Source organism: Ruditapes philippinarum, unplaced genomic scaffold, assembly GCF_026571515.1.
Source record: "Ruditapes philippinarum isolate M1 unplaced genomic scaffold, ASM2657151v2 ctg1224_1_1_1_1, whole genome shotgun sequence".
NCBI lineage: Eukaryota > Metazoa > Mollusca > Bivalvia > Venerida > Veneridae > Ruditapes > Ruditapes philippinarum.
The window spans coordinates 15,505-38,991 of NW_026861302.1; the positions used below are offsets into that span (position 1 = coordinate 15,505).

The window sequence follows — 23,487 nt, forward strand, 5'->3', positions numbered from 1 at the left end:
TTGAAATTGGTTAATTTTATACATGTGCGCCGTGATAACGGTTCTACTTTGTAAACCGTATCTTTTTCCTTACAAAATAAGTTATCTTTGCAGATGGCCACTTTACATTCTAAAACAAAAAGTGTTTTATTCAGGCCCTGTTTGAAATATATGTCAGTTACGAATTTAAAAAATGTCAAAAAACGAAAATATGAATGTAGCTTATAATGCACGGAAATCACAAAATATCAAAATTATTTTTCTTTTAAAATTCATTTACCTTTACAGATTATTTGAATGGTTCTTACATTAAGGTTCTAATATAATAAAGTACGCAAATTTTAAATAAATTGTTTCACCGTTGTAACGAAGGTATAAGGTTGAAAACGCTACTTGTCGCCATAATGCGTCAATTTTCATTATTTATGACTAATAAAGCAATGATACATATTATCAGTTTCACTTGTAAAGATACACTTTATTGTGCATATGAAATAGATATACCATCGTTTTGCTTTCTTCTTTCAAGTGTGTAATTTTAAATACCAGTTTTGCACTTTCAATTAATAATATTTCAAATCCGAAGCTTAAATGATTAATGTTCCTTGGCATTCCCTGGAAATAACGAAGGTTATGTACCCTATGATTCTCTGAAGATATTCCTAGTTTATAAAAATTACAATTTGAACTGAAAATAGGGGTCAAAGAACATTTAAAGGCAATTACTCTAAGCAAGAAAATTTTAAGGTACAGGGAATACGTCCATACTTAACAAGCTGGTGAAAAGTCGTTAGTTTTTCTAAAGTTTGAGAAAACCAAGCACCCTATTTACGGGCCTCGAATTATCAATGTTTGGCACGGCTCTATCAGGCAAATGAGCGTAACAAGATTCCCAGACATCAAGAAAATAAAACTTTACAGTAAGTTTCCGCGGTCGATACTTCTTTATGTGTAACCGGACGAGGCAGTAACATTTTGTAAACAGGATGTTAGGCCGTATCTTACTCTTGGCTCTTTTTGCCACTGTGGCTTTTGCCGAATTCAATTCCAGATTTGAAGATATAAGGAGACAGCTGGAAAGGTTTGTTATTTTATTGATTGAGTTTTAAACAGAATGCTAACCTTTTCTTTGAAATTGATGATATAAGGGACATTTTTCTTAGAGATATTCATACGCGTTACAATCATTAGATAGCAATATCTGTTGTCCAAATAGCAAAGGTGCTTTGAAAAGCGTAGAAAAATCAGTATTTGTACTTATTGTTCTCCCAAGATTTTAATCCGTTGCCACTAAGTATTGTGCAAAACAGTGTACCCTGATATGAAGAAATAAGTTTCGGTTGAACGAGTATTATTTATAGGCAGAAATTGTTCCCTGTAATCTTTATGTACGTATCCGAAGTCTCACGCTCCATTTTGCCAACTTTCGGCGACAATTTAATATTTTCGGATACAAGGTGTGTTATTTTGCAATTAAAAAAGCACGCAATAATCAAAATTGTTTATGATAAGTTTGTTACATTAAGTTTACGGCAAGTTATGTAGCGTGAATTGTAATAAAAATGATACGTAATAAATTTATAAATTGAATTTTAGAATTTACGAGCGGAACAGTTCACGCATTATAGTCTTGAAACCATTAAAAGCACGAAAAAGTAATTTCGAATCAAGGCTGTCACATAAAAATTCATTTTGCCCCAACAATGCTATATTTTTATGTGTCAACTCTCTTTACTTATTGCGTCAAATCTCTTAACTTATTTATCTATATCCCCCTGTTTTTTTGGTGTTTTTTCTTGTTTTTTTATGTGTTCTGTTGCAGTTTTCAAAATCGGTACTTATAAGGCTGACATATAGCTGACCCGGTTTTATCAGTTAATTAGTTATTATAAAAGTGTTAAAGTTTAAATGTTATTTTTGCCTTTATTACTACTTTTATGACTAATAAATTTACAATCAATGCTATTTTTTGTGCACCTTACACACTTTTCAAACATTAATTAACACTTAAGATTGCCTTTTATTAAAGATGATTACGTCTTTATTTCTGAGACTTAGTGTACCTTAACGTTTATACATGAATTTAATGATCCTATGAGCTGATATATAATTTAATATTACCATCAATATATTGAAGAAAGTTTCAAAATGAGCATTTACATATTATCATATAAGCATTTAAGTAATAAAAAATTCAAAAATGAGAGTAATTTAACATAAGACGTCTATTTTGTAAATATGAAAGAGGGTATATCTTAAACAGTTCATGAAATTAAAAAAAAATCACATTTTTGGTTTTGTTTATTTTTATTTAAGTGATCGAAGAGAAGTTGAAAACTGGTTAAAAGAAGTTGAAAGAATGAAAGGAATTGTTGAGGAGGAGAAAGAAGACTGTAAGTTTAGAAATGAAGAAGTTGTAAAATTTATGTTTTTAATCTGTTCGTACCTTTTATTTATGGTTGTGAAGGTGCTTGCGAAAATGGAATATTTATACATCAATAAATTAATACAGATTTTCTTAGTCCATAATAGCCGTCTTATATTTAAGAAAGTTATGAAAATTAGGAATATGTATAATAATTTATAATGAAAATTAAAACTTTATTTTAAACTTTTTCATTTAAAGCCCAATTTAGGATAACACTTTAAGTCCGCCTATTGGACCAACTTGTGCTTGTACCATAATAGGAAACGGGGTTGTGACTACAAAACAAAATACTGCTTCTCTTTTATTTTTTGTTAATTATGTTAAACCTAATATCATATGTGTTATATTTTTTTAACAACTTCATTTTTAATGCATTGGAACAACATGCATATCTGAATTCAGACATGGTTAGATAGACACACATTTTTTGCAGAATTAATATACTTATCAACTATAGTTTTACTGCTATCGATATTCATTGACTGATTGGAACGCTCTTCTTTACCATTTCTTTGAGCTGTTTTTTCGACCGTATGCTGTCTCATTTTCAAATTGAAAATGTTCCGACCATGTGCTTTATTTTTTTGAAACTTTAATATTGACAGCATTGCTGCATAAAACCTCTAAGACATTACTACGTAACAACTAAACACAGGTTTACTACCACTGAACATCATTTTCTATTCACAGTTCATTCTTGTTTTATTTATATTTTCTATTAAACTATACCTATCTTTTTATTCGAACTTTATACAAGCAACATTGAGTTAAATCTGAATCTTCACCCTGTATACGCACTCTAGATGAAACTAATGTGAGGATTTTTTCTTTCATTTTTTTCGTTCTTTTTCTCTTTCTTTCTTAGTCTCGATTGATATTTGTTTTCTGTTTGTTTGTATATTTGTTATTTTTATTTAACTGAAAGAAAATTTGGATCCTATACGGCATTGGGCCCTTACTTTTTATCTGGAAAGTTTTCTCAAGATACAAAATGTACAGTTACGTTTTGAATTTCAGTCCGCAGACAAAAGAGAAGTGGTTATCTATACGCTATGCCAGTGGTGATGGGACCAAAAGGACAACCAGGTAAAATATACCTAAAAATTTTTATTCAACTTTATTTTACCATAACGTAAATCATTATATTTTCTTTTTTTTTTAATCTTGGATTTATCTGGATTTTTTTGGAGCTCTAACATTGTAGTAATTCAATTTTTGTTCGCCGATTTAAGCGCAATTTGGGCATATCTCAACGCTCGATCAACTTAACCGGCGTCCCTGGATAACTAAAGAAATTAGTATAGATATATGTTTTGGCTCTATGACATGTATACCCGAAATACACATACTCGTATATGTATAGAATAAATACAAAAAGTGTAGTATCAAACTAAGTTGAATGTACATAATAAAATCAGATTAACAAGTCTATAAACAATATTAAACAATTAAACATACTGTACCAAAGAAGTTACAGTAAGGAAAACGAGTATGCGTGGCAAAAACACTTCTTTTAACTATTGAATGTAGTGTATTGCGCTAAATAAATACTTTTTTGCTTCGTTTTCAGGATAAATAAACGAATCGGCTTATATCTCACCCAAGTTGAATAAGAATTAAACATACGAATCTACATTCTTTAAAATAATAATTAATACAAATAAAATATAGTTTTAACGTACTTATAATAAATTGAAAAAAACATTTTACATGCATTTGCTTTCCGGTACTTTCAGTTTTTCTTTGTCTGTGTGCCTTTTTAATTCAGCGTTCGCCCCGCCTACGAGTTTGATGGCGTAAAGAAACAACATGGTGATACAACCGCCCATTTTAATTTTAGGAGTTGTTATTTTTCATCCTATTAGGTGTCGTGTATTCACCATATAATCATCTATCAGTAAATTTCGAAACATAAACAATGACAAATTCATTTTCAGGTGCCCCCGGTGCCCCAGGAGCTCCAGGCCAAGACGGTGCCCCAGGCGAGCCAGGTCCTAAGGGTGAAAAGGGCGAAATAGGAGTCCGAGGACCACCAGGCCCATATGGTCCATGGGGAGAGGAAGGCGAGGAGGGCGTAGCCGGCGTACAAGGGCCACCCGGAGAAACTGGCCCAACAGGATACCCAGGTACAAATCGTTGTTTTAAAGCACCATTTAATAGTAACAACAGCCCTAACCCCGGAGAACAGCGGTCTTTGACTGCTGGATTCGAAAACCCCCGGTAAAGGCACATACCCTGACATTTTGACGCCAAAACATGAACTGATATAGAACCGGCAGTGTAAAAACGGGGACATCTAAAAGCTAAACTCATTTCATACACTAACCGAGGCGGCCCTTGGGTGCATTATGAATAATTCGATTCCTTTTTTCTTCCACTGCAAATGATCATTTCGCTCTGAATTTATATTATGGAGAAATCTACTTTGAAAGAAACACTTTTTACACAATAATGATTTCATGATCAACATAATTGAGATGCCTTCCTGATTGTACATATGATATTTCACTCTATTGTCAATTTGCGACAAGGACTGTCAATTTTTCAAAACATTTCGCTGCTTATCAAAAAGGTCAAAATTTGTTCACTGTTGGTCATGTTTTCAATTGTTTAAGTGATTTAAATGATACTATACTATCTCCTTAAAATAAATGTGCTTTCTACGAAATCAAGCTCATATACCATTTTTTACACCTTTCCTTAGCGGTAAAGAACATTGAAATATAACCATTCCCGCCACACCGTTGTGTGTACGAACCCCGTCCGAATATTTAAATTTTTACTTGAGGAAGCTACCCAGCTAGCTTCTGGAATGTTTGTCGTTCTACTCATATATCCATTTGTACCTAAAATAAGGAAGGGAAGGGATACCTAATGGATTTTTCCGCTAGTAAAGCTGGAAGGTCGCCAAATGACCTGTACATATATAATGCCGCTGTGACTAAAAAACAAATGATTCAATTTATTAACCAATAAATCAGTCAATAACTGTAACAATCATTTTTGATAATCCCGATAAAAAAGCCAACGATAAACACGGTACGATATTCATTTCAATAAGTTTTGTATCGCATAATTTAATGACATGCATACATACCGGTACTCGTGGGCATTTCCTATCCTTATGTCATTTCTGGTCATTGCATACAAACTAATAGATACAATTAAAATTTTCAAGAGAAAAATCGACCTTTTTTGTTCTGATTTTATATAGATAAATAAATTAATAAATTAATTAATTTCTTTATTTATTAATTTATTAATTTATTTATTTATTTATAACTTAATTAATCAATCAATCAATTATTTTATTTATTAATAATTAATTAATTAATCAATTAATATGTGTATATATGTACTAGGTTTAACCGGTGAAGAGGGAGATGAAGGTGAAGCTGGAGTTGATGGTGAGGATGGACAAGTCGGGGCACCAGGTGAAGTTGGAGACGAAGGACCACAAGGATTCCCTGGACAAACTGGCGAGGTAGGGGACAACGGTATTGAAGGCCCACCAGGTTTCCCAGGTCAACCAGGCCTAGCAGGTGCACCAGGTAGACGTGGTGTAGCAGGAGAAAGAGGTCGTAGAGGTCCAGATGGTGAACGAGGACCGCCCGGACCATCCGGAGTTCCTGGTGCTAAAGGACCACGTGGATATCAGGGCGCACCTGGTGCTCGTGGACCTCAAGGTCCCCCAGGTCGTGTACAATATGTTCGATACCCATATGTATCCGCACCGGTATATTATGCTGCCCCAAGAAGCTCAAAATATGCCGTCAAAGCACCGTCAAAACAATATTCTGCACCAGCTTACGTGAAAGGAGGTTAAAACTGTAACTACTTATCTTACTATTAAAGACACTTATTTTCACGCTTCTGTTTATTATAGTATCTGAAAAATTACAAAGTGAAATAGTTCATATGAAAACAAAACGAACAAAACATAATGCATTGATTCATTTCCATAATTTATTAACGAACATGGATTGAATTGAAAAGAAATATTTTTTAAAAGTGCAAACTCAGGGAATGGTAAATAACAAACTCATATGATTAAATGTTGTTAAACATAAACATGATTGACGAATTTCTTTAATAAACTTTTCTAGATTAATTTTAACCATTTATCGTTGCTGATCTTGTTCGAAACATGAGTGTATTGAAAACAAAATAAAATTTGAAAATACAATTTGTCTTTCTCTGTGTTTGTTTTATTCCTGCCGAGGAAAGAAATAAATTCGATTGAAATACAGTAAATTCTCTATATTAAGACCACAGACGGGACTGAATCAAAGATGGTCTTAAAGGTGAACTGGTATTAATAGTTAACAAGCCACTTTTAGAGTTTAAACCAACAGAATGTGTATGTACCGGTAATCATGTCTCAGACTTTGATTTAGGTTTTTCGTATTTCTGTAAATTTTAAACTAAATAAGCAAAAAGAGTGAAGAAATTGGTCTTTAAAAAATTAGTAAATCAATAAAGATCAATATAAAGATTATCATAAAAAAGTTTATATTCAACCTACTCAGCTTTACATCGCTTATCAGACATGTCGCAAAAAAGAGTCTGGTACAGTTGTCGTCATAATATTATAATAACAACCATGTTTTCACCCTTTTGCTTTAGACTCGTAAGAAATTATATGAAGAATATAACAACCAGGGCAATATGAACAACAATGCTTACTCGATATTACTGATATTAAGAATATTTTTAACAAAAGGGAAACCATTTAAAGTATGGTTAACGCCACTGACTGAATTCTGAAATGTTATCATTCATACAAAATGTTTCTCCTACACCACTATACCTACACTCTAACTGAAATGAAAAAAAAACGTGATTCAGTCATTAAACATATTTTTTATGTTTGTTAGTTGTTTATGAAGCACTTAAACTCAATCTAAACATGTATGCCTCTTTACTTCATGTATGAAATGTTTAGGTGATGAAATGGATTTGTAGATAAAAACATCGTTTCCTAATTTGATAGCTTCAACTCGTAGTCAGACAGTATTTAACACTACACCACTATGCCTTTTTTCTTAACAGAAAATGATGAAAATACTTGAAATTACCCTTAATCGCGTTTTTTTTTTCATGTTAAAACATGGTCAGTCATATAAATTTGAAGAAAAAATGTTGCTTTGTAGATTTTTTTATTTTTTTCATTAACCCATTTCTTCAAGAGCCTTTTGTGAAAAATGGTTGTTTTCATTGAAAAGTCTCCCGTTACAAGTTCAAATTGCTATTATACTATTAAAACTGCTTCAACACTAATCAAACTTGGCACAAATGTTGACTGGACCATTGCCCTTGCAACAACATGCTCAGGCTTAAATTTTCTGTTACCATGGCAACGAGGGGACATCTCAAAATTGCCAAAAATCACTATTTTGCGTTGATTTTTCCATCAAAATTGATTTCAAAGTGCTGCAACTTCTCAATGGATTGAGATAGAGTCAAATGCTTTTCAGCGTTGGTTATACGTTACCTTACGATCAATCTGGGGTCATTTATAGCCTCTTACAAGTCCAAAATTTTCTTGGCGATGAGGGGGACTCCGTCCCCTTTCAAACCCCCAAACAGAAGGGGGCACATCCCCCGTCTGGCAACACCCTGATTTATCTATTGGTTGGGGGGCGCACCGAAAAAGAGGTCACTTTTTTAACAACATTTCTCAAACAAAAACAAGTGTTGGGGCCTAGATAAGGTATTTTTTCACCATTTGAGACAACAAAAAGGGGGGGGGGTAAAAAGGGCGTTAAAAAAGGCGTGTATATGACGTAATGGGTTAAAATTTTGCCATACTTCGTAATTTTCCAGGCCTTTGTCTTTAAATGATAATTTTCTAAATAAATCTGATGACTTGCGGACTAAGACTTTAAATACATACCCGTGTTTCTGCAGCGGTTAATGCACACAAAATGTACACTAACCCTCCATTATGATAGTCAATCTTTAAAGATATTAACTTATTCTGCTCAACTTGACAGCCAAAAATGAGCAGTATAATCTTGAACAGTTATTGTGAACGATATTGTGTCGAGATACATTTCCTTAATTAATAAAACTGATGATAATAATTGAAAATCTACCATGTAATCAAAAAAAATGTTGATTATCTTAAACAGAGCAAAACGGAATATTTTTATGGAGGTACATAGCAATCTCGTTGGCGGTAATTAGAGCCAACGGCGATTTCAGTCGAACTCGCTGTTTTATCCGATAAATGGCACCTACTGGCTACTGTAATGTAATCGAAGGAACGGCATATAAAGTCCGTTTCATTCATGCATTCTTCAGCACAAACGTATTCTGTGACGTCATATATAGTGCGAACGTCATCCATAGGCAGTGCACTATCCGGATAGTACTGGAAAGTAGTTCCATAAGCGCCGCAGTCTGAAGAAAAGATTGCGCAAATTATTAAAACTTAGGTCAGATGACATTTCTATTCTAGGTCGTTTGAAATATTGACCGATCTTTTAGTTTTGGTAGTTTAAATTTCTGGAAAGATAAACTGTTCAATTATGCATTAGAACGGATGCAAAAAGGTGTATCTTTGAATGAAAAAACTTCTTTGAAATATTTAGATCTGACCTATTATGCAATATGTTCCTACAATGTGCATTTTGAATTATATTATACAGCATTATGCAAGTTTGCAGAACAGCAAAAAATGTACAGTTTTAGCTAATTAAAGCATAGTGGCACACGTGATATTCGGTCAAATTGCACGGCAGGTGCAAATTGTCTACATTCAAGTACTTAATGATTTGTCAATTTTCAACAGAGGTTCCCTGAGAACGGCTCGACTCCCTGTTAAATTTACAAGGAAGTACTGAACATTAGAAAGGATTTTCAACTACACAGTCAATTAAGAGAATCGCATTGGTTATTTTAAAATTAGTATATAAATCTTAAAGGATCTTTCTGAAATGTATACACGTCCAAGTTTTATGATAATAAAAAATGAGTATCGGACACAAACTTTTAAGTTAAATTTCCGGGCTATTTGAAATAGCTTGATCAACATAAGAATTAACCGACATATAAATTGCACTCCGTAACTTTTTCAAATATGACGAGATTACCAATAACGTTCAAGATCCCCGGAAACACATGTGCATACAGAATGACACCAAATAAAAAATATCCCGAAGTTTTTGGTGCACTCGGTGTATTGTGTTCAGTGGTTATTGATATGTTCATATGAAGAAAAGAAAATTCAAATTTCCGTAACTGTTTGCATATTATTAAAGCATAATTACATGTTATTTCAATATATATATACATTTAAAAACATATCATGCAGTGTTTTCTAGATTTAAAAATTAAATGCTAATACAAAACACCACAATGATTTATGCAAGTTAAGCGGTTTAACCTCGTCGGAGCATTTTTTTAAATAAAAAATTAAGAGGAGAAAAAAACATGCACAACCCCCTACGCGAAAAACACTGGATTTGAATTACTTTTTGTGAAATTTATATTAATTTTATGATTTCTTCCAAATGATTCAGTAAAAGATCCCTGCACCTTGTTCGTATTCTTTTCACCATTAGAAAAATCGGATATGAAAAGAATAAAAAAAATATTGCCATACCCCCGCCGTCTTTTTTTAGCGGGGTGAAAATGTGAGTTTTTTTAGTATAGTCGAGAAATTTATAAGCTAAGATAAATGCACCTATTTCTACTATGAACCCCTAATGCAAATATTGTTTTAGATATTGCCGTTTTTTAATTGTCATGTTTAACTTTTGTCTGGAAAATAACGCGAAAGGTGTTTGAGATACCAAACTTACATTCAAATTAGGATATAGTTTATTCAATAGAGAACAATTATTCTAAGATATCAACTTGATTCCTCATAAATCTTATTAAGGAGACGTGTCCAGAAACTTTGTTCGACGGTGTTTCTTTTAACATATTTTGTTACATTTTAATCAATTTTGGTGTAATTGCCACGAATCATATGGTTTCAAAATATATAATAAGTTGAACGTAAATTAAATCATATGTATAGCAAGGTCAGATGGTGATTTATTTAGATATTCTTAATTTTCATTTTGTGATTAAATTTTTGTTCTTACTTTTAACACATAAAGGCAGTGTGGAATCGTAACTGTAACCGGGAATACACTTGCAAACTTTATCGTAACATACGCTGTCGATCACTGTACAATCACTGTTGTTAGTGCATGCTTTTTCTATCGGACTTTTCAGGATTACAAGACCCTCCTTGATTAGTTCATTTGGCTAGGTAAAAGATAAAATAAATGAATTTTAGATATGGTGCGAGACAGTGTATATTTAAAAGATTATAACTTCTTGACATAAAGTAATACTGATCTTTCTTAAAATTACATTATTGCATATAATTGAAGTACAATTGTTCAATAAGATTATAGGAACAGAACAGACATTTCATTTACATTTGCCAATTCATTATTATACATATAATTAGTAATTAATCTTATAAAATTTATAAAATAACTGTGTACAGAATAAAAGATGAGTAGTCGAATATATACTAACATCCACTTTTTCGCTATATTGAATATTGTTTCCACAATTCTCCGTTTGATTAACCTCCGGTAAAACCTGATTAAATGTTAAACATTTCCCGTTCCTCTCCAAGTAAAAAACGGATTTACAATTTATGTTTTGTTCACAGAGTTGAACGCACAGAGGGAAATAACGAAAATAAATTTGCTGCAGTATGGCTCCAATGTGATTTTCGCAATTCAAGTTTTTAACAATAAATTGTTTGAAAATAGTTTGAGAGTCCGCCTTTAGAGCAAAAACAAATAACGATGTCAATACGAAAATTTTCATCTTGAAGATACTAAATTTGAAACATACTATAACTAAGTTTTCTAAACTTTTAATACTTATTTATAATTGTTTATGTACGCTTATAGTCAATATCAAACATTGAGGTAAATTGCATGCTGCTCCCGACACTTCTTGTTTAAATACTGAAAGTTCAGAGGTTACATGACATTTTATTTGCAATTCAGAAACCGGCGTTTGATTAAAGCAAGAGCTTTTCGTAATCACATGTGTCGCCTCATTATAGCCAATTGCATGTTGCAGCTACAGTGTAGCTGGAGACACAAAATCATTAACAGTGTAAAACGCATTTTTGTATTTTCTGATCGCAAGATCAGTAAATACATAGCTAACATCCACGGTCTAACACAAAATTTCCTAACATACCTAACAACGCAAAGTAGTTCTCACTCAAAACTGCTTAAAAACCAGCAATTTAAAAGACAGAATAATTTTTAATGTAGGCAATTTAACGAATTCATGTCATCGAAAGTTCAGATTAGTCAATAGAAATATGAGGTTACAATCAAAATTTTCGCAGATGAAATATCATTTTAATCAATGAAAATGCTATTTTAGTATGTCGATTACTGAATACTCCAGGGCGCAGTACACAAAAAAAATCTGACTGCCGAGTAGTGGAAATATATAACATGTCGGAATGTTTTCGGTGAACAAAATACCTCGAAATTGAAAAGGATTACAACACGAAATGGAAATTCTCATTTAGAATTACAATGTATTTGTTTTTATTCAAGGCTACATATTAAACGTATTACATCACCGTGGTGCAGGGGTATCGCGCTCGTATCGCGCTCGTTTAGGGTGTGAGAGGCCCTAAGGTTCAAATCCCCTAATCGAGGCAACTTTTTTTTGAAGTGTCTTTTTAAAGGAAGTAGCCACGATATGCAAGGATAAAGTGTGGCTGTCATAAAAAAATGATTTTTGAATGCAACTCTAGTCATGCAAAATTCCAAATATGTGGTCAATCTCAAACTGTTATAGAAAGAACTCTTAACGCAGTCGTTGCGTAAGATGCATTATAGTATCTAAAAATAAACTTTTATAGGAAAATACATACATATAGTCAGTTTGATTTAGATTGCAAAGATCAGAAAATACCACAGAGCTTGCAGCCCTTTGATTTATTAAAGGGTCAAACCTCGGTCTAAAATCATTCAAGCGGAAAATACGTGTACTATGCGAATATACTTGAGTTAACGATCACTTTGAAATTGCATTAGTGGTATTAGAGGAGTAGTCCGAATAGTTTTAAAAGTAAAATAATCAAAGGGCCATAGCTCTGACAAAAATCATTGAACCAAAAAATGCCGATGATATGCAAACTACATTTCGTATTGATCATTCTTGTAAAGATTGGATGAAATTGCACCAGTAGTGCAGGGTGTATTTTTAGGTAGATCATGGACCACTTAATCTGCCAATCATCTTAGAAACGTCAAACCGTTCTATAAGCATTATTACGCATGTGTAGCATTTTTTTCTCTCACACAGTATACCGTTTATAAAAGCCGTTATAAAAATCAAAAAAACATATAACAATATCGCGAAAACTTGTTACGACAAACATCGTTTCATGCATAAATGACATCTTATATTCGGACTTTCGACATATCAGTACTAGAAATCAAGGAGGCATTACGATAAACGATGGAGGACGAGGGCGATAACTTTAACATGATTTCATTAGCGTCTCTTTGAACGATTTGCCCCTGTATTGATATATCAAAATCACATTGGCCGTTACGTTACACCATACAATAAAACAATTTTAATGGAAGCGAATTCAATTCATACGATTTGAAAATGTTCCAAAAGGTATGAAAGACATGGTAAAATAACTATTAAATTGATCATATTTTCACTTTTTCATGTGACAAGTAAATGCATGATAAAAAGAAAATTGAATACTAAAACATAAATTTTAAAGTAGCCCTCCTTCCGCATCCCCCCTGCATGAAATAAAGTCATTGTTTGCGGATTTGAAGACACTTTTGGGAATGCCAGTCTCAGTGTTCGATCCACCTAATTGGCTTTCTTAAATAATAAACCAGCAAGCCACAGACCGACGAATCCTACATAATTTCTGAATAAGCGGACAAATGACCACAAGACACAGTGCCTGAGATCATAAGTAACAGAGACATAACGCCGCGCCCGAAGATCGAACAAGATACCTCTGTGTTACTTATCATATGTTGTCCGTATTTAGTTGTGTGGACGGAAGAGCTCTAACACCTTGTGAAATTACTATTACAGCTACAGTTATGTTTTCAGAAATGTAGAATTAGCCTTTACACAATTAGTGAAAGGGTAAACATTTGGTAGTAAAGAGGGAATTTTTTATTATTATTTAATAATTCAGCTTATTGCAAGCGAGCTGCTTTAAAGCATTTGTTCGATTCATCTTTCAAATTATTTGGTAACATATTGAATTATAGTTATTAAAATTCCGGGTTTATATTGAATGTGGGAACACCAAACCTTATTATTTTGGAAACATTAATTTACAACGATCATGGAAAAAAACTCTTTTCTAAAAGAATGTAGAAAATACGAGGTTTGAAATTGATTGAGGGTTATAAAATTTAACAAATTAATTTTGGCTTGTGTAATATTGATGTCATCATTTATCTTTTAATTGTGTTTACCTTTAAAAAAACAATCACAATTAATTGATAAAAACTATTTTTTTTCTCCCAACGTTGCGAGGAGCCTATCTATCGACCTCTTTTTATACTTTGATATATTATATTTGACTTAAACTTCAATTCAACAAAAAACAATGCTGATACTAATAACTTGGAAAAAGCATTAGTAAAAACATTTCCCACATTTTTAATTGGCAATAATTGCAAGAAATAAAAGTAGTGCCATGGTATTTGAATATGACGATTTGATTACTAATTGGCCATTAATGAGTATTCAAACAACGTTGTAAAACTTTAAGCAAAACATAACTGTTCTGTTCAGGACTGTTGATTTCTGTAAATCGGCCTGCTTGTTTCATTTATCACCTGACAGATGCTCTTGCCAATATAAAAACTGATAATTCATCAAATAAGCAACATTTTTTTTAATTCAATTTTGCACGCATGCAAAAGTAATACACATGTTTAAGTAATAATGTAAAACATGGGTACATGGTAGGCGTAAAAAGGATATATATATATTTACACAAAGCAAGTTTTCTCCTAAGTAACAGAATAAGCACACGAATACACGATTGCCGAAGCCGGGACTATTCAGGTTTGGCCTATTTATTGTCAGGTGTATTTTCTCGTGTATTATAACAAATTGAATTGTTCCCATCATTTCTATATACAATAAGGAATATTTACAAAAAGTTTGTTAAGCATTAAAGTCTTTTCCACAAAATACCACGTTTCCACTGTGTTTACACCGCGTTGTATATTTTACAGAACGCAAGAAAACAAATTGAGAAGATGAAACTTGACGGTGCTCTCAAGATGTTGCAATGGCATTATAACGGCGTTCTATTGCTTTGACTCGCACGGCGTATCCACTGCGTTCTGAGCGATTTTCAAGCATACACAATATCCGCTTTAAGAATGCCGACAGTAAGAGAGTCGGTGAAATCTTAGTGCAGCGCAATGGATATCCAATGTGTTCTGTGGCGTTAGTTTGAAATTTTTATTATGGCTCCTTAGTGTGACTGGGGTGAATAGACATATATACAAATAAAAATATAATACGTATATATCGTAACAGAAATGTTTAATTGATGTTAAATTGAAATATTAAAGTCTTGTTTATAACTCAAATGATATTTTATTTTTAACACGAATTCAATTCAATTTCATGTGTAAGGACATTCGCCAAAGGATAAAAATTCTATAAAACTCGTCTTTCGTTCTCATCCTTTTCTATTTTGTAAAATTATTGTGTTTGTTGTTTATTTTTATGTACATTACATATTCTTTAAGAAATAAATAAGTTTAAACCAATTCAATGCAATTCATTTATGAAACTGCTCCTTTCAACATATATAATTCATTTTCATGCCATCTATCTGTAACTACATAGGATAGATTCCCGTTTAAACTCTTAATACATTAGATAACATCGCAATAAAGAAGATAATATTACAAAGGTAATATCATAGTATTGCATTATATCAGTCGTGCATCTTTCCTGTATGATTAAACTGAAGATGTAAAAGTTTATTCTCGAAACGTTTAAAGGCAAAATAAATACCAGGTTATAGTTGTTTTGGTTGTTTTTAGTTCAAACTTACAGTGTTTCGTCACATAATCTAACTTATTGAAGACATCGCGGCATACTAGACACGAATGCACCAAGAACTTTAGAGACCTTAGAAATAACCGTATGCAGTCCCACTAATCTAGTTTAGATTGTGTGTGGTTTAGAAAGTGATATTGTTACAAAGGCATTCCAGGCATTTATTGCTAATTTCAAGTTTACAAATTTCCAGTGAAGGATGATTCCTCCAGGTTTAACTTTCTAACATCAAACAATTAGGAAATTAGACTGACCTTTATCAGGTCAGAATATCTTTCTGGTTTCCTATTTCGTTGATTAACCGACATTATAGAATTTGCCAACCTTCATCATATTTTTTTTACCTTTTTCATTATATAAATTGGAGGGATTGAAAACTACTCTACATTATTCGAAAAGGTGTCTACTAAAATGGCGTCAGTCTCGTTAATATATTGTGTTTTAATTGTGTTGGTTGCTTTATTATCAACTAGACAATGTTTAAAATTTGATGATATTGTACAAGGCGTTATTGATGATAATAAAAATTCATTCGATGATAATTTAGCGGTATTGGAGCAGAAAGTATTCAATGAAACAGACGAAGTGCAGGAATGGCGCATGCGCGTGGATGCGATTGAGAGACAAATGGTTGAAGTCAGAGCAGACAAACTTGAAGGTAATTTTCGTGTTATGTTATATAAAAGCTGTATTCATGAATACCTTTTCTTAATCAATGAACATTTAATGATTATTTTTGCCACATGTCCATTACATCGCATTCATTTCATCAGTTGCATTCCAGTTCACTCTCTAGTAGTTCTAATGCATTTTTTCTTGAATTAAATATATGTGTTTGTGTTTGAGGTCGATATACATGTATATTTCTAAGATGGATATATAAAATAACATTCAGAAATGATTTACAATATATCATTATCAGTTGAATGAACTGAAATTTATAAGCTTCTTATTTTTCCCCACTTACGTACTATACGTATGTCAGTCCAAATTTTGGAGATGTTAATACTTTAGTAATGCAAATTTATATACAAGAAATAATCAAGGCAAAATTCACTAGGAGGCGCGTAAAAACATGTTCAAAAGTTCTACATTTTACTGTAAGAAACAATTTATCGGAAGCTATCATAGCAAATTTATGTAATCAATCAATCAATCAATCAATCAATCAATCAATATTATTTATAAATTTCTAGAGAACTAGTTAACACTTCACAAGTAAGCGCACCAAATTACCTGGTTGCAATAATTAAACCTCACCATTTTCTAGAAAATTGTTTTACAACAATATTATTTCAGTACAACCGCTGGATATATATGAAGCCGAAACAAAGTTAACTTTGTTCTATGTGTACATAATTATGATACTTTATATCATTAAAACAAATGAGTTTTTAAATCAAAATCATTTTAAAAAGGTGTTGTAATATCAACATCTTTCTAAAAAAACTTTATAAGGGATATACATGTATATCAAACAGTTATAGAAAATTGTCTTACAACCCAAGTGGTATTTTAGAATTTGTAAATGATTTTTAATGTTGAACACACAAACAAAGAAAAGTCTTCAATTTAAGTTTAGGTCCAAGAACAGACTCAATCCAAACGAGCCTGCATCATTTTCGAATTTTTTTGGTTGTTTTCGGGCTTTCTTTAGGGATTATGCCTTCCGCTATTTTAAATCATTTTAGAGATTTTATTCTTGTTAGAGAACGGGTGTCTGTCAATTAAAAAAAGAACGTAGAAAACAGCAAATGTGAGTTTTGAGTTTGAATTTGACGTTTTTTAACTATCATAAATAAACGATAACAGTGCTAAATTAATCGAAATTACAAGTGATGACAATGAAAAAAAATGAATGAATGAAGAAATAAAACTTGCAGAGTAAACATCAAACATTGAACATTTTCTCAGTAGGTGTATTTTACAACCCTTGCACAATTTCGTAAAATAACCATGTTGATATTAAATGAAGCAAGTCCATTAAAAACAACGTTGCTGATTGTGAAAAAAGGAAAGGAACACGTTTCCATGGATAAAAGGTTCACAAACGAACATTTGTAATAAAGTTAAATTAACCACGTCTGCGAAACGCCGTCTACTACTTAGATGTTATCTGTACTGAAATGTGTGTCTGTTACAGAAAAAAGGTGGAGTTCAGAGAGTAATTGCGAACATCCCATTAAAATACTTGTAACATATAAATGAAAATAAGATAGAAAGAAAAAATGTGAAGGAATTATAAGTCGGAACGATCCGATAGAGACCATAATACAACAAAGTATACTAAGGCTTAAAATTTATTCATTTATTAGGTCACTCCTTATTTCTTTCCTTTTTTATTCATTCATTCATTCATTCATTCATTCATTCATTCATTCATTCATTCATCTATCCTCAATCGTTTAACGAAATATAAAAATGTGTGGGTTTAGGCTTGATTAAAAGTGGTCATCTACAATGGGCACTATTTTTATAAGCATTTCAAATATTTGAAAAACAATAGAAAAATATATCGTTTGGATATAATATGAAAATGTTTTGGAAAACACTATGTTGAAAGAGTTCTAAAGAGATTAAATATGAACATATATAGTTATATCTACATGATCATCATTAATAATATTTTATAAACTTTATTCTTTTCTATTTTATTATCTGCTGTATATTCACTTACCAACAACATCCGTATATTCTTTTGTGATATGTTTGCACGTCTGTCTCTATTTCAGAATTATTGTAAAATTTTAAAAACGTCGTTTTAACGTTTAAACCCATTAATTTTTGGCTCACATTTAATAAGAAAAATTTTGTATAACATATGACATTTGTTAATATTTTCGTCAATTTCACCGACTTTATGCATCCAACATCAATATCTTTGTTCAATATTTTTTATATATATATATTGCTATAAGAAAGAATATTATTAATCTAACTGAAATAATTAAGGTTAGTTGCGGGTATATGATAACAAATGTCAAAATATGTCAAAATTACCTTTTTTCAGTGAGTTACAGGGTAAAAACATGGTTAACATGACTGTATAATTTCAAGAAAATAATTCCAGAACACTTAAATCTTATATTTGTCTACGCAAGATCTCAAATCAATTCTATAATAGGACAATATGAAAAATAATGTTGCGCAAAATTAGAACAAATCCGATTTAGATAATCTGTAAATAATGTTCATAAATTATACAGTTTTATGTGATTTAGTGTGAAGATTAATGAGCTGTTTTTGGTAGACCAATTTATTAACTTATGTCTTTTATACAGATATAAAATATCAGACCATGCCTCTCACACTTACCAACATAATTCATATATAATTTTTATTTTTATTTTTTTGTCACGCTGTTAACATAAGCATTTATGGTACTACAGACCTTCTAGTATTCAAGTAATCTGGGTTTTGAATTTGCGTTGTCTATTTTCAGTTTTGAGTCGTCGCGAGAGAGCACTGAAGGATCCAAGACTTGCCTTTTTTGCTGGAAAACCTGGCAGTCCAGGTAAGAATAAATGTTGTTTTTGTTTAATGTGTAATAAAGTGCATAATCCTTCCTTAAGGTGCAATCGTTTTCATATAACAGACAAATGGTTAGGTTAGGTATCAGACGAGCCGCCCATTATTGTGTGGGATTGTTCGTTTACTAGTAATCTTTTCCGGAGCACACTTGTGTTATCAACACAATATCAGAAATGTTTCATATCAGTAAATCCAGGAAGCTTTCTCGACCATGGTAATAACAAAACTGTCTCTTGTTTTTCACAGCAGTTAAAACTAAAGTTATAACGAGAAAAATAATGAAAAGAAATTGCTTGCGGCCATGCTTTTTTGTAATAATAAAAAGTTGAAAAAAATGATACATTGTATTTTTCGGTCATTATGTACACTAAGTTTTAAGTTAACAAGCGTGTTGACTTGTTGATCTTGTTCATCATATTTTGTGACCATCGTATTTTGCTCATATTCTAAAGATTGTAACTTATAACTCAGGTGGCATCATTGTTAGAATTTTCCATTGCCATTGTCTAGAACAACATATTACAAGTATAGCAAGTAATATATTAATCGAAACATCATTTTCTTTTTTATGGAATATAGATTATGATAAGACAGACTTAATTAAACCATTGCAATATATTTACAAGGAAGTTTTACCAGTAATACCTTGAAAGTAATGTAATATGACATATTTGTCACACATAGCTATACGTATATTTAATATCACAAGCAGAAAACTGTTTATTGAAGTTATTATAGATAGTATCTAATATATATTTTTGTTTTTATAGGGCGTCCTGGTATACCAGGCCGACCAGGCCACATGGGCAAACGAGGTCAAAAAGGTCCAAAAGGTGTCGCTGGACCTCCCGGAATACGTGGACCAATTGGTCCATATGGTCCACCAGGATGGAAGGGTCCTCCTGGGTTCACAGGTGTTGAGGGGCCAAAGGGCGAAAAGGGAGAAGAAGGTTTCAAAGGTAACGCGGGTTATATTGGGGACGTTGGGCTTGTCGGATATATCGGATATGAAGGTCAGATGGGTCCACCAGGTATTATGGGTCATGTCGGCTTTATCGGTATGATAGGCTGGCCAGGTCCACGTGGTGAAAAAGGAGAATGTGGTATTATGGGACCCCCTGGTTATCCAGGGCGACCCGGCGTTCCTGGAAGAGTTGGTGTCTATGGGGAACCAGGGCCTATCGGAGAAATTGGAATCACCGGACCACCGGGACATAATGGCTTTGAAGGGGATAAAGGAGAAACTGGTATGTGTGGAGAAACTGGACCATGGGGAGCTGTTGGCCTTCCAGGCCCGGTTTATGATCCATATGCAGGACTGATGGCACCGATGGTTGGTAAATTGGAAGGATTTCATGGAGACGAAAATTGCACAGACCTTGTTGAGGGTGTTTCTAAATGTTTATCTCACGGAAGTAAAAATATTCCGAACAATATTCAATACAACAGTAAATCTTTGCCAGTCTTCAGCCAGCCGCCACCCGGAGCTCACGTTATGCCTGCTGAGCAAGGACACGGGAAGTCACAAATGCCTTTCGGGCCACATTTAATGAAATCACCTATAGCGTATGGACCACATGTAGGAAAATCACAGATGGCGTTAGGACCCCCTATGTTTGAATCACATGTAGGAAAATCACAGATGGTCTTAGGACCTCCTGTGTATGGAAAACAATATACTGCAGCGCATGGACACCATATCGACTTTTATGATGAAGAAGACCGAGATATTCTTAATGAACAGGAATTCAACGAGATAGTTAATAAAACAAGTGTTGAAGCTACTGACACAAATATGATAAATATAACCATGACTGAAGATCTTGGAACAGTCGATAACGAGAAATCAAATAGTTCTGTTAACAATGAAGGGAATGTTGAACAAATAACCGTTGAAACAAATTTTAATACTACTACAGAATCAACCAGTAAATCGTTCGAAGAAGACAATGAAAGAAAAACTACAACAGAAAAAGCGCAATTTCTCCTAGAAGATGTGAAACAGACATCCGGCGCAGGTTCTGATGAATCTGAAACTAACGAAGATGAACAAATACAAGATATAGAATTATCTGATTAAGCTGTATCTATTATAAATGAACATATTGTTGATCCTAATGCAAATACTGTAAGCTTGTGTAATAAACATGTTTGGTACATATATTGTTAATTGATATTACCAAGGACATATTATTATAAAATACCAGTATTCAGTTTGATGCTGTATTCGAATTGATGTACTGCTGTAGTACAATCAATAGATCCCATGTTATCTGACGGTCAAAACATAATTGAAAATAATACAAGCTATTTGTGAACAAGTATTGCTGTCCCTAATCTTCTTTTTGCTCTTTTTTTTTCTTCAACATCACAGCTTTTTAACAATGAAACATGATATTGTTTTTTTCCTCCTTTTGTGTTTATTGAACCTGGATGATTTACTCAATTTGGACATAATGACATTATTCGTGTACTCTGCAATCACAAAAGCTGGTCATATTACTGCATTTAAGCAATGCATTGATAATATTTCTGAAACAAAGCAAAACATTGCTAATATTTCTGAGTAAAAGCAACACTCAGAACTTTACCAACAATAGTTAAACTTGCCGAAAATATAGTTTGAAACATACTTCTTGTTATTCCTTATTAATATCGGCTATGCGATGAACATCCAATATGTCTAATAGAGAGGTACCTATTTTGAATACCAGACGAGTTTGTGCTTCAGTGATCTTTAGACATTTTGTCTGATATTATTCACTCAAAGAGAGCTAACTAAATCATTGATGAATCATTGGTAAAACAACATTTTTATTCAAGTTATGTAACGGCAAGTAAAATGACATTTGAACCAGTTAAATCGTTTATTCTTTTATCTAACGAATGAAATGCCTATGCTATTTTTTTAATTCCTACAAGTGGATAAGGGGAGGTTAGCGTTAAAACGATGTCAATACAAACGCAGGAAAAGTTATCTTACATATTAGTGTTCATACTTGGTTATATACATAAATTGGGCGATTTTATTAAACCGATTTAAATGAAGACATATTTATCTTTTTGACTACTCTTACCAAGCCATTAAGTAGTCTAAGTAGTCTAATGTTTATCATACGTGAATTACAAGGCATTTACATGATAGATATATGATGTATATAGAGGATATCGAATGAGTGTAGGTTTAATACTAAATTTATTGAACGAGTTGAATAATATTGTTTTTTGAACGAGTTCAATAAATTTAGAATTAAGTCTACACGAATATAATATTCTATTTATCACATACTAAGAATGGTAAACTGTTAAAAAGTGTCAATTTTCATTGACGTGCCTAAAGTTTAACGCTAACATTATCGCGCTATAAAGTAGACCGCGACACTTTGTGAACTTTCGAGGAGCGTCTTGAGAATTGGCATGCATAAAGCTGACAAAATTGCTAAACAGATTCCGTTGATTTTAATCCAATAGTTTCAGCAAATTATTTTACACACGACGTCAAAGTTGACCATCAAAGCCTGTTTTTGAACATGACGTCGTTGCGTATTCTTGGCAACTGTTAAGGGTATCACATCGCCATTGGCGGACACTTAAATCTTAAATTCTACAGCATCCGACGGAAATTATTAGTATTGTATTATCATTTTTATTAAATGATTTTATTACACTCCCATGCTGCAGTTTATGTGATACATGTAAATAGTTATAATATTGATAGTTTTCAACCAATAATTATGTTAGAAATGTGCGGAATCTCGCTTTCATTTAGACATAAATCACTGAAAGAAAAGTTACACAAAAAATAATTGAAATAAAGTTTGCTTGACTTTAAGTTTTCTGCTCTTGAATATAACACAGGGAAAACAAACTAATTTTTAAGAGGCAAGTAACTAAAAAAATAAAAAGTAGGATGGTGACACACAATTTATTTTACATGATATTTTTTCAAATAAGATTCTCTTCAATTATACAAAGTTGAGAATATTATGTTTGCTTGTTCATATTTTCCTACGAATGTAAAACATGAAAAAAGTGTAGGTATATATTGTTGAAAAATTCTTTAAATCATCAAGAGGCACGACTTTTAACTATAATTGTTAGATAAATTGATACAAAGAATGTCTTGTTTTCAGAAATTAAACAAAAACAAAAAGAGATGAAAATGCCAAAGTACGTATAATAACAATTCTAAATGACCTAGATAACAAAATATGAAATGAATGCCAGTAAAGGAACTAATTTTACTTGCGTATATATATCGGTCTTCTATAGAATGAGATAAATTGATTATATATTTTATTTTCTACATAAATATGGTTCCCAGTTTCTTATCGGAACACATGAAATAACGTTATAACGGTGTTTGACGTCAAATCTATTTTAATCATTTGCAATTAAGGTCTAAAAAAGACGTTTAAAGTATATCA

The 23,487-nt window shown here is 32.3% G+C and overlaps 1 protein-coding gene across 1 annotated transcript; it reads left to right on the plus strand.

Annotated features, from left to right (window-relative positions):
* The first annotated feature begins 876 nt into the window (after positions 1–876).
* Positions 877–21,219, plus strand: LOC132715186 (collagen alpha-1(I) chain-like). Its single transcript, XM_060698170.1, has 8 exons — positions 877–1,060; positions 2,296–2,372; positions 3,425–3,493; positions 4,345–4,533; positions 5,770–6,231; positions 15,897–16,187; positions 18,972–19,043; positions 19,831–21,219. Exons 1-8 carry the CDS (start codon positions 966–968, stop codon positions 21,138–21,140), a joined length of 2,565 nt encoding a protein of 854 aa, XP_060554153.1. The 5' UTR covers positions 877–965; the 3' UTR covers positions 21,141–21,219.
* The last annotated feature ends 2,268 nt before the right edge of the window (positions 21,220–23,487 follow it).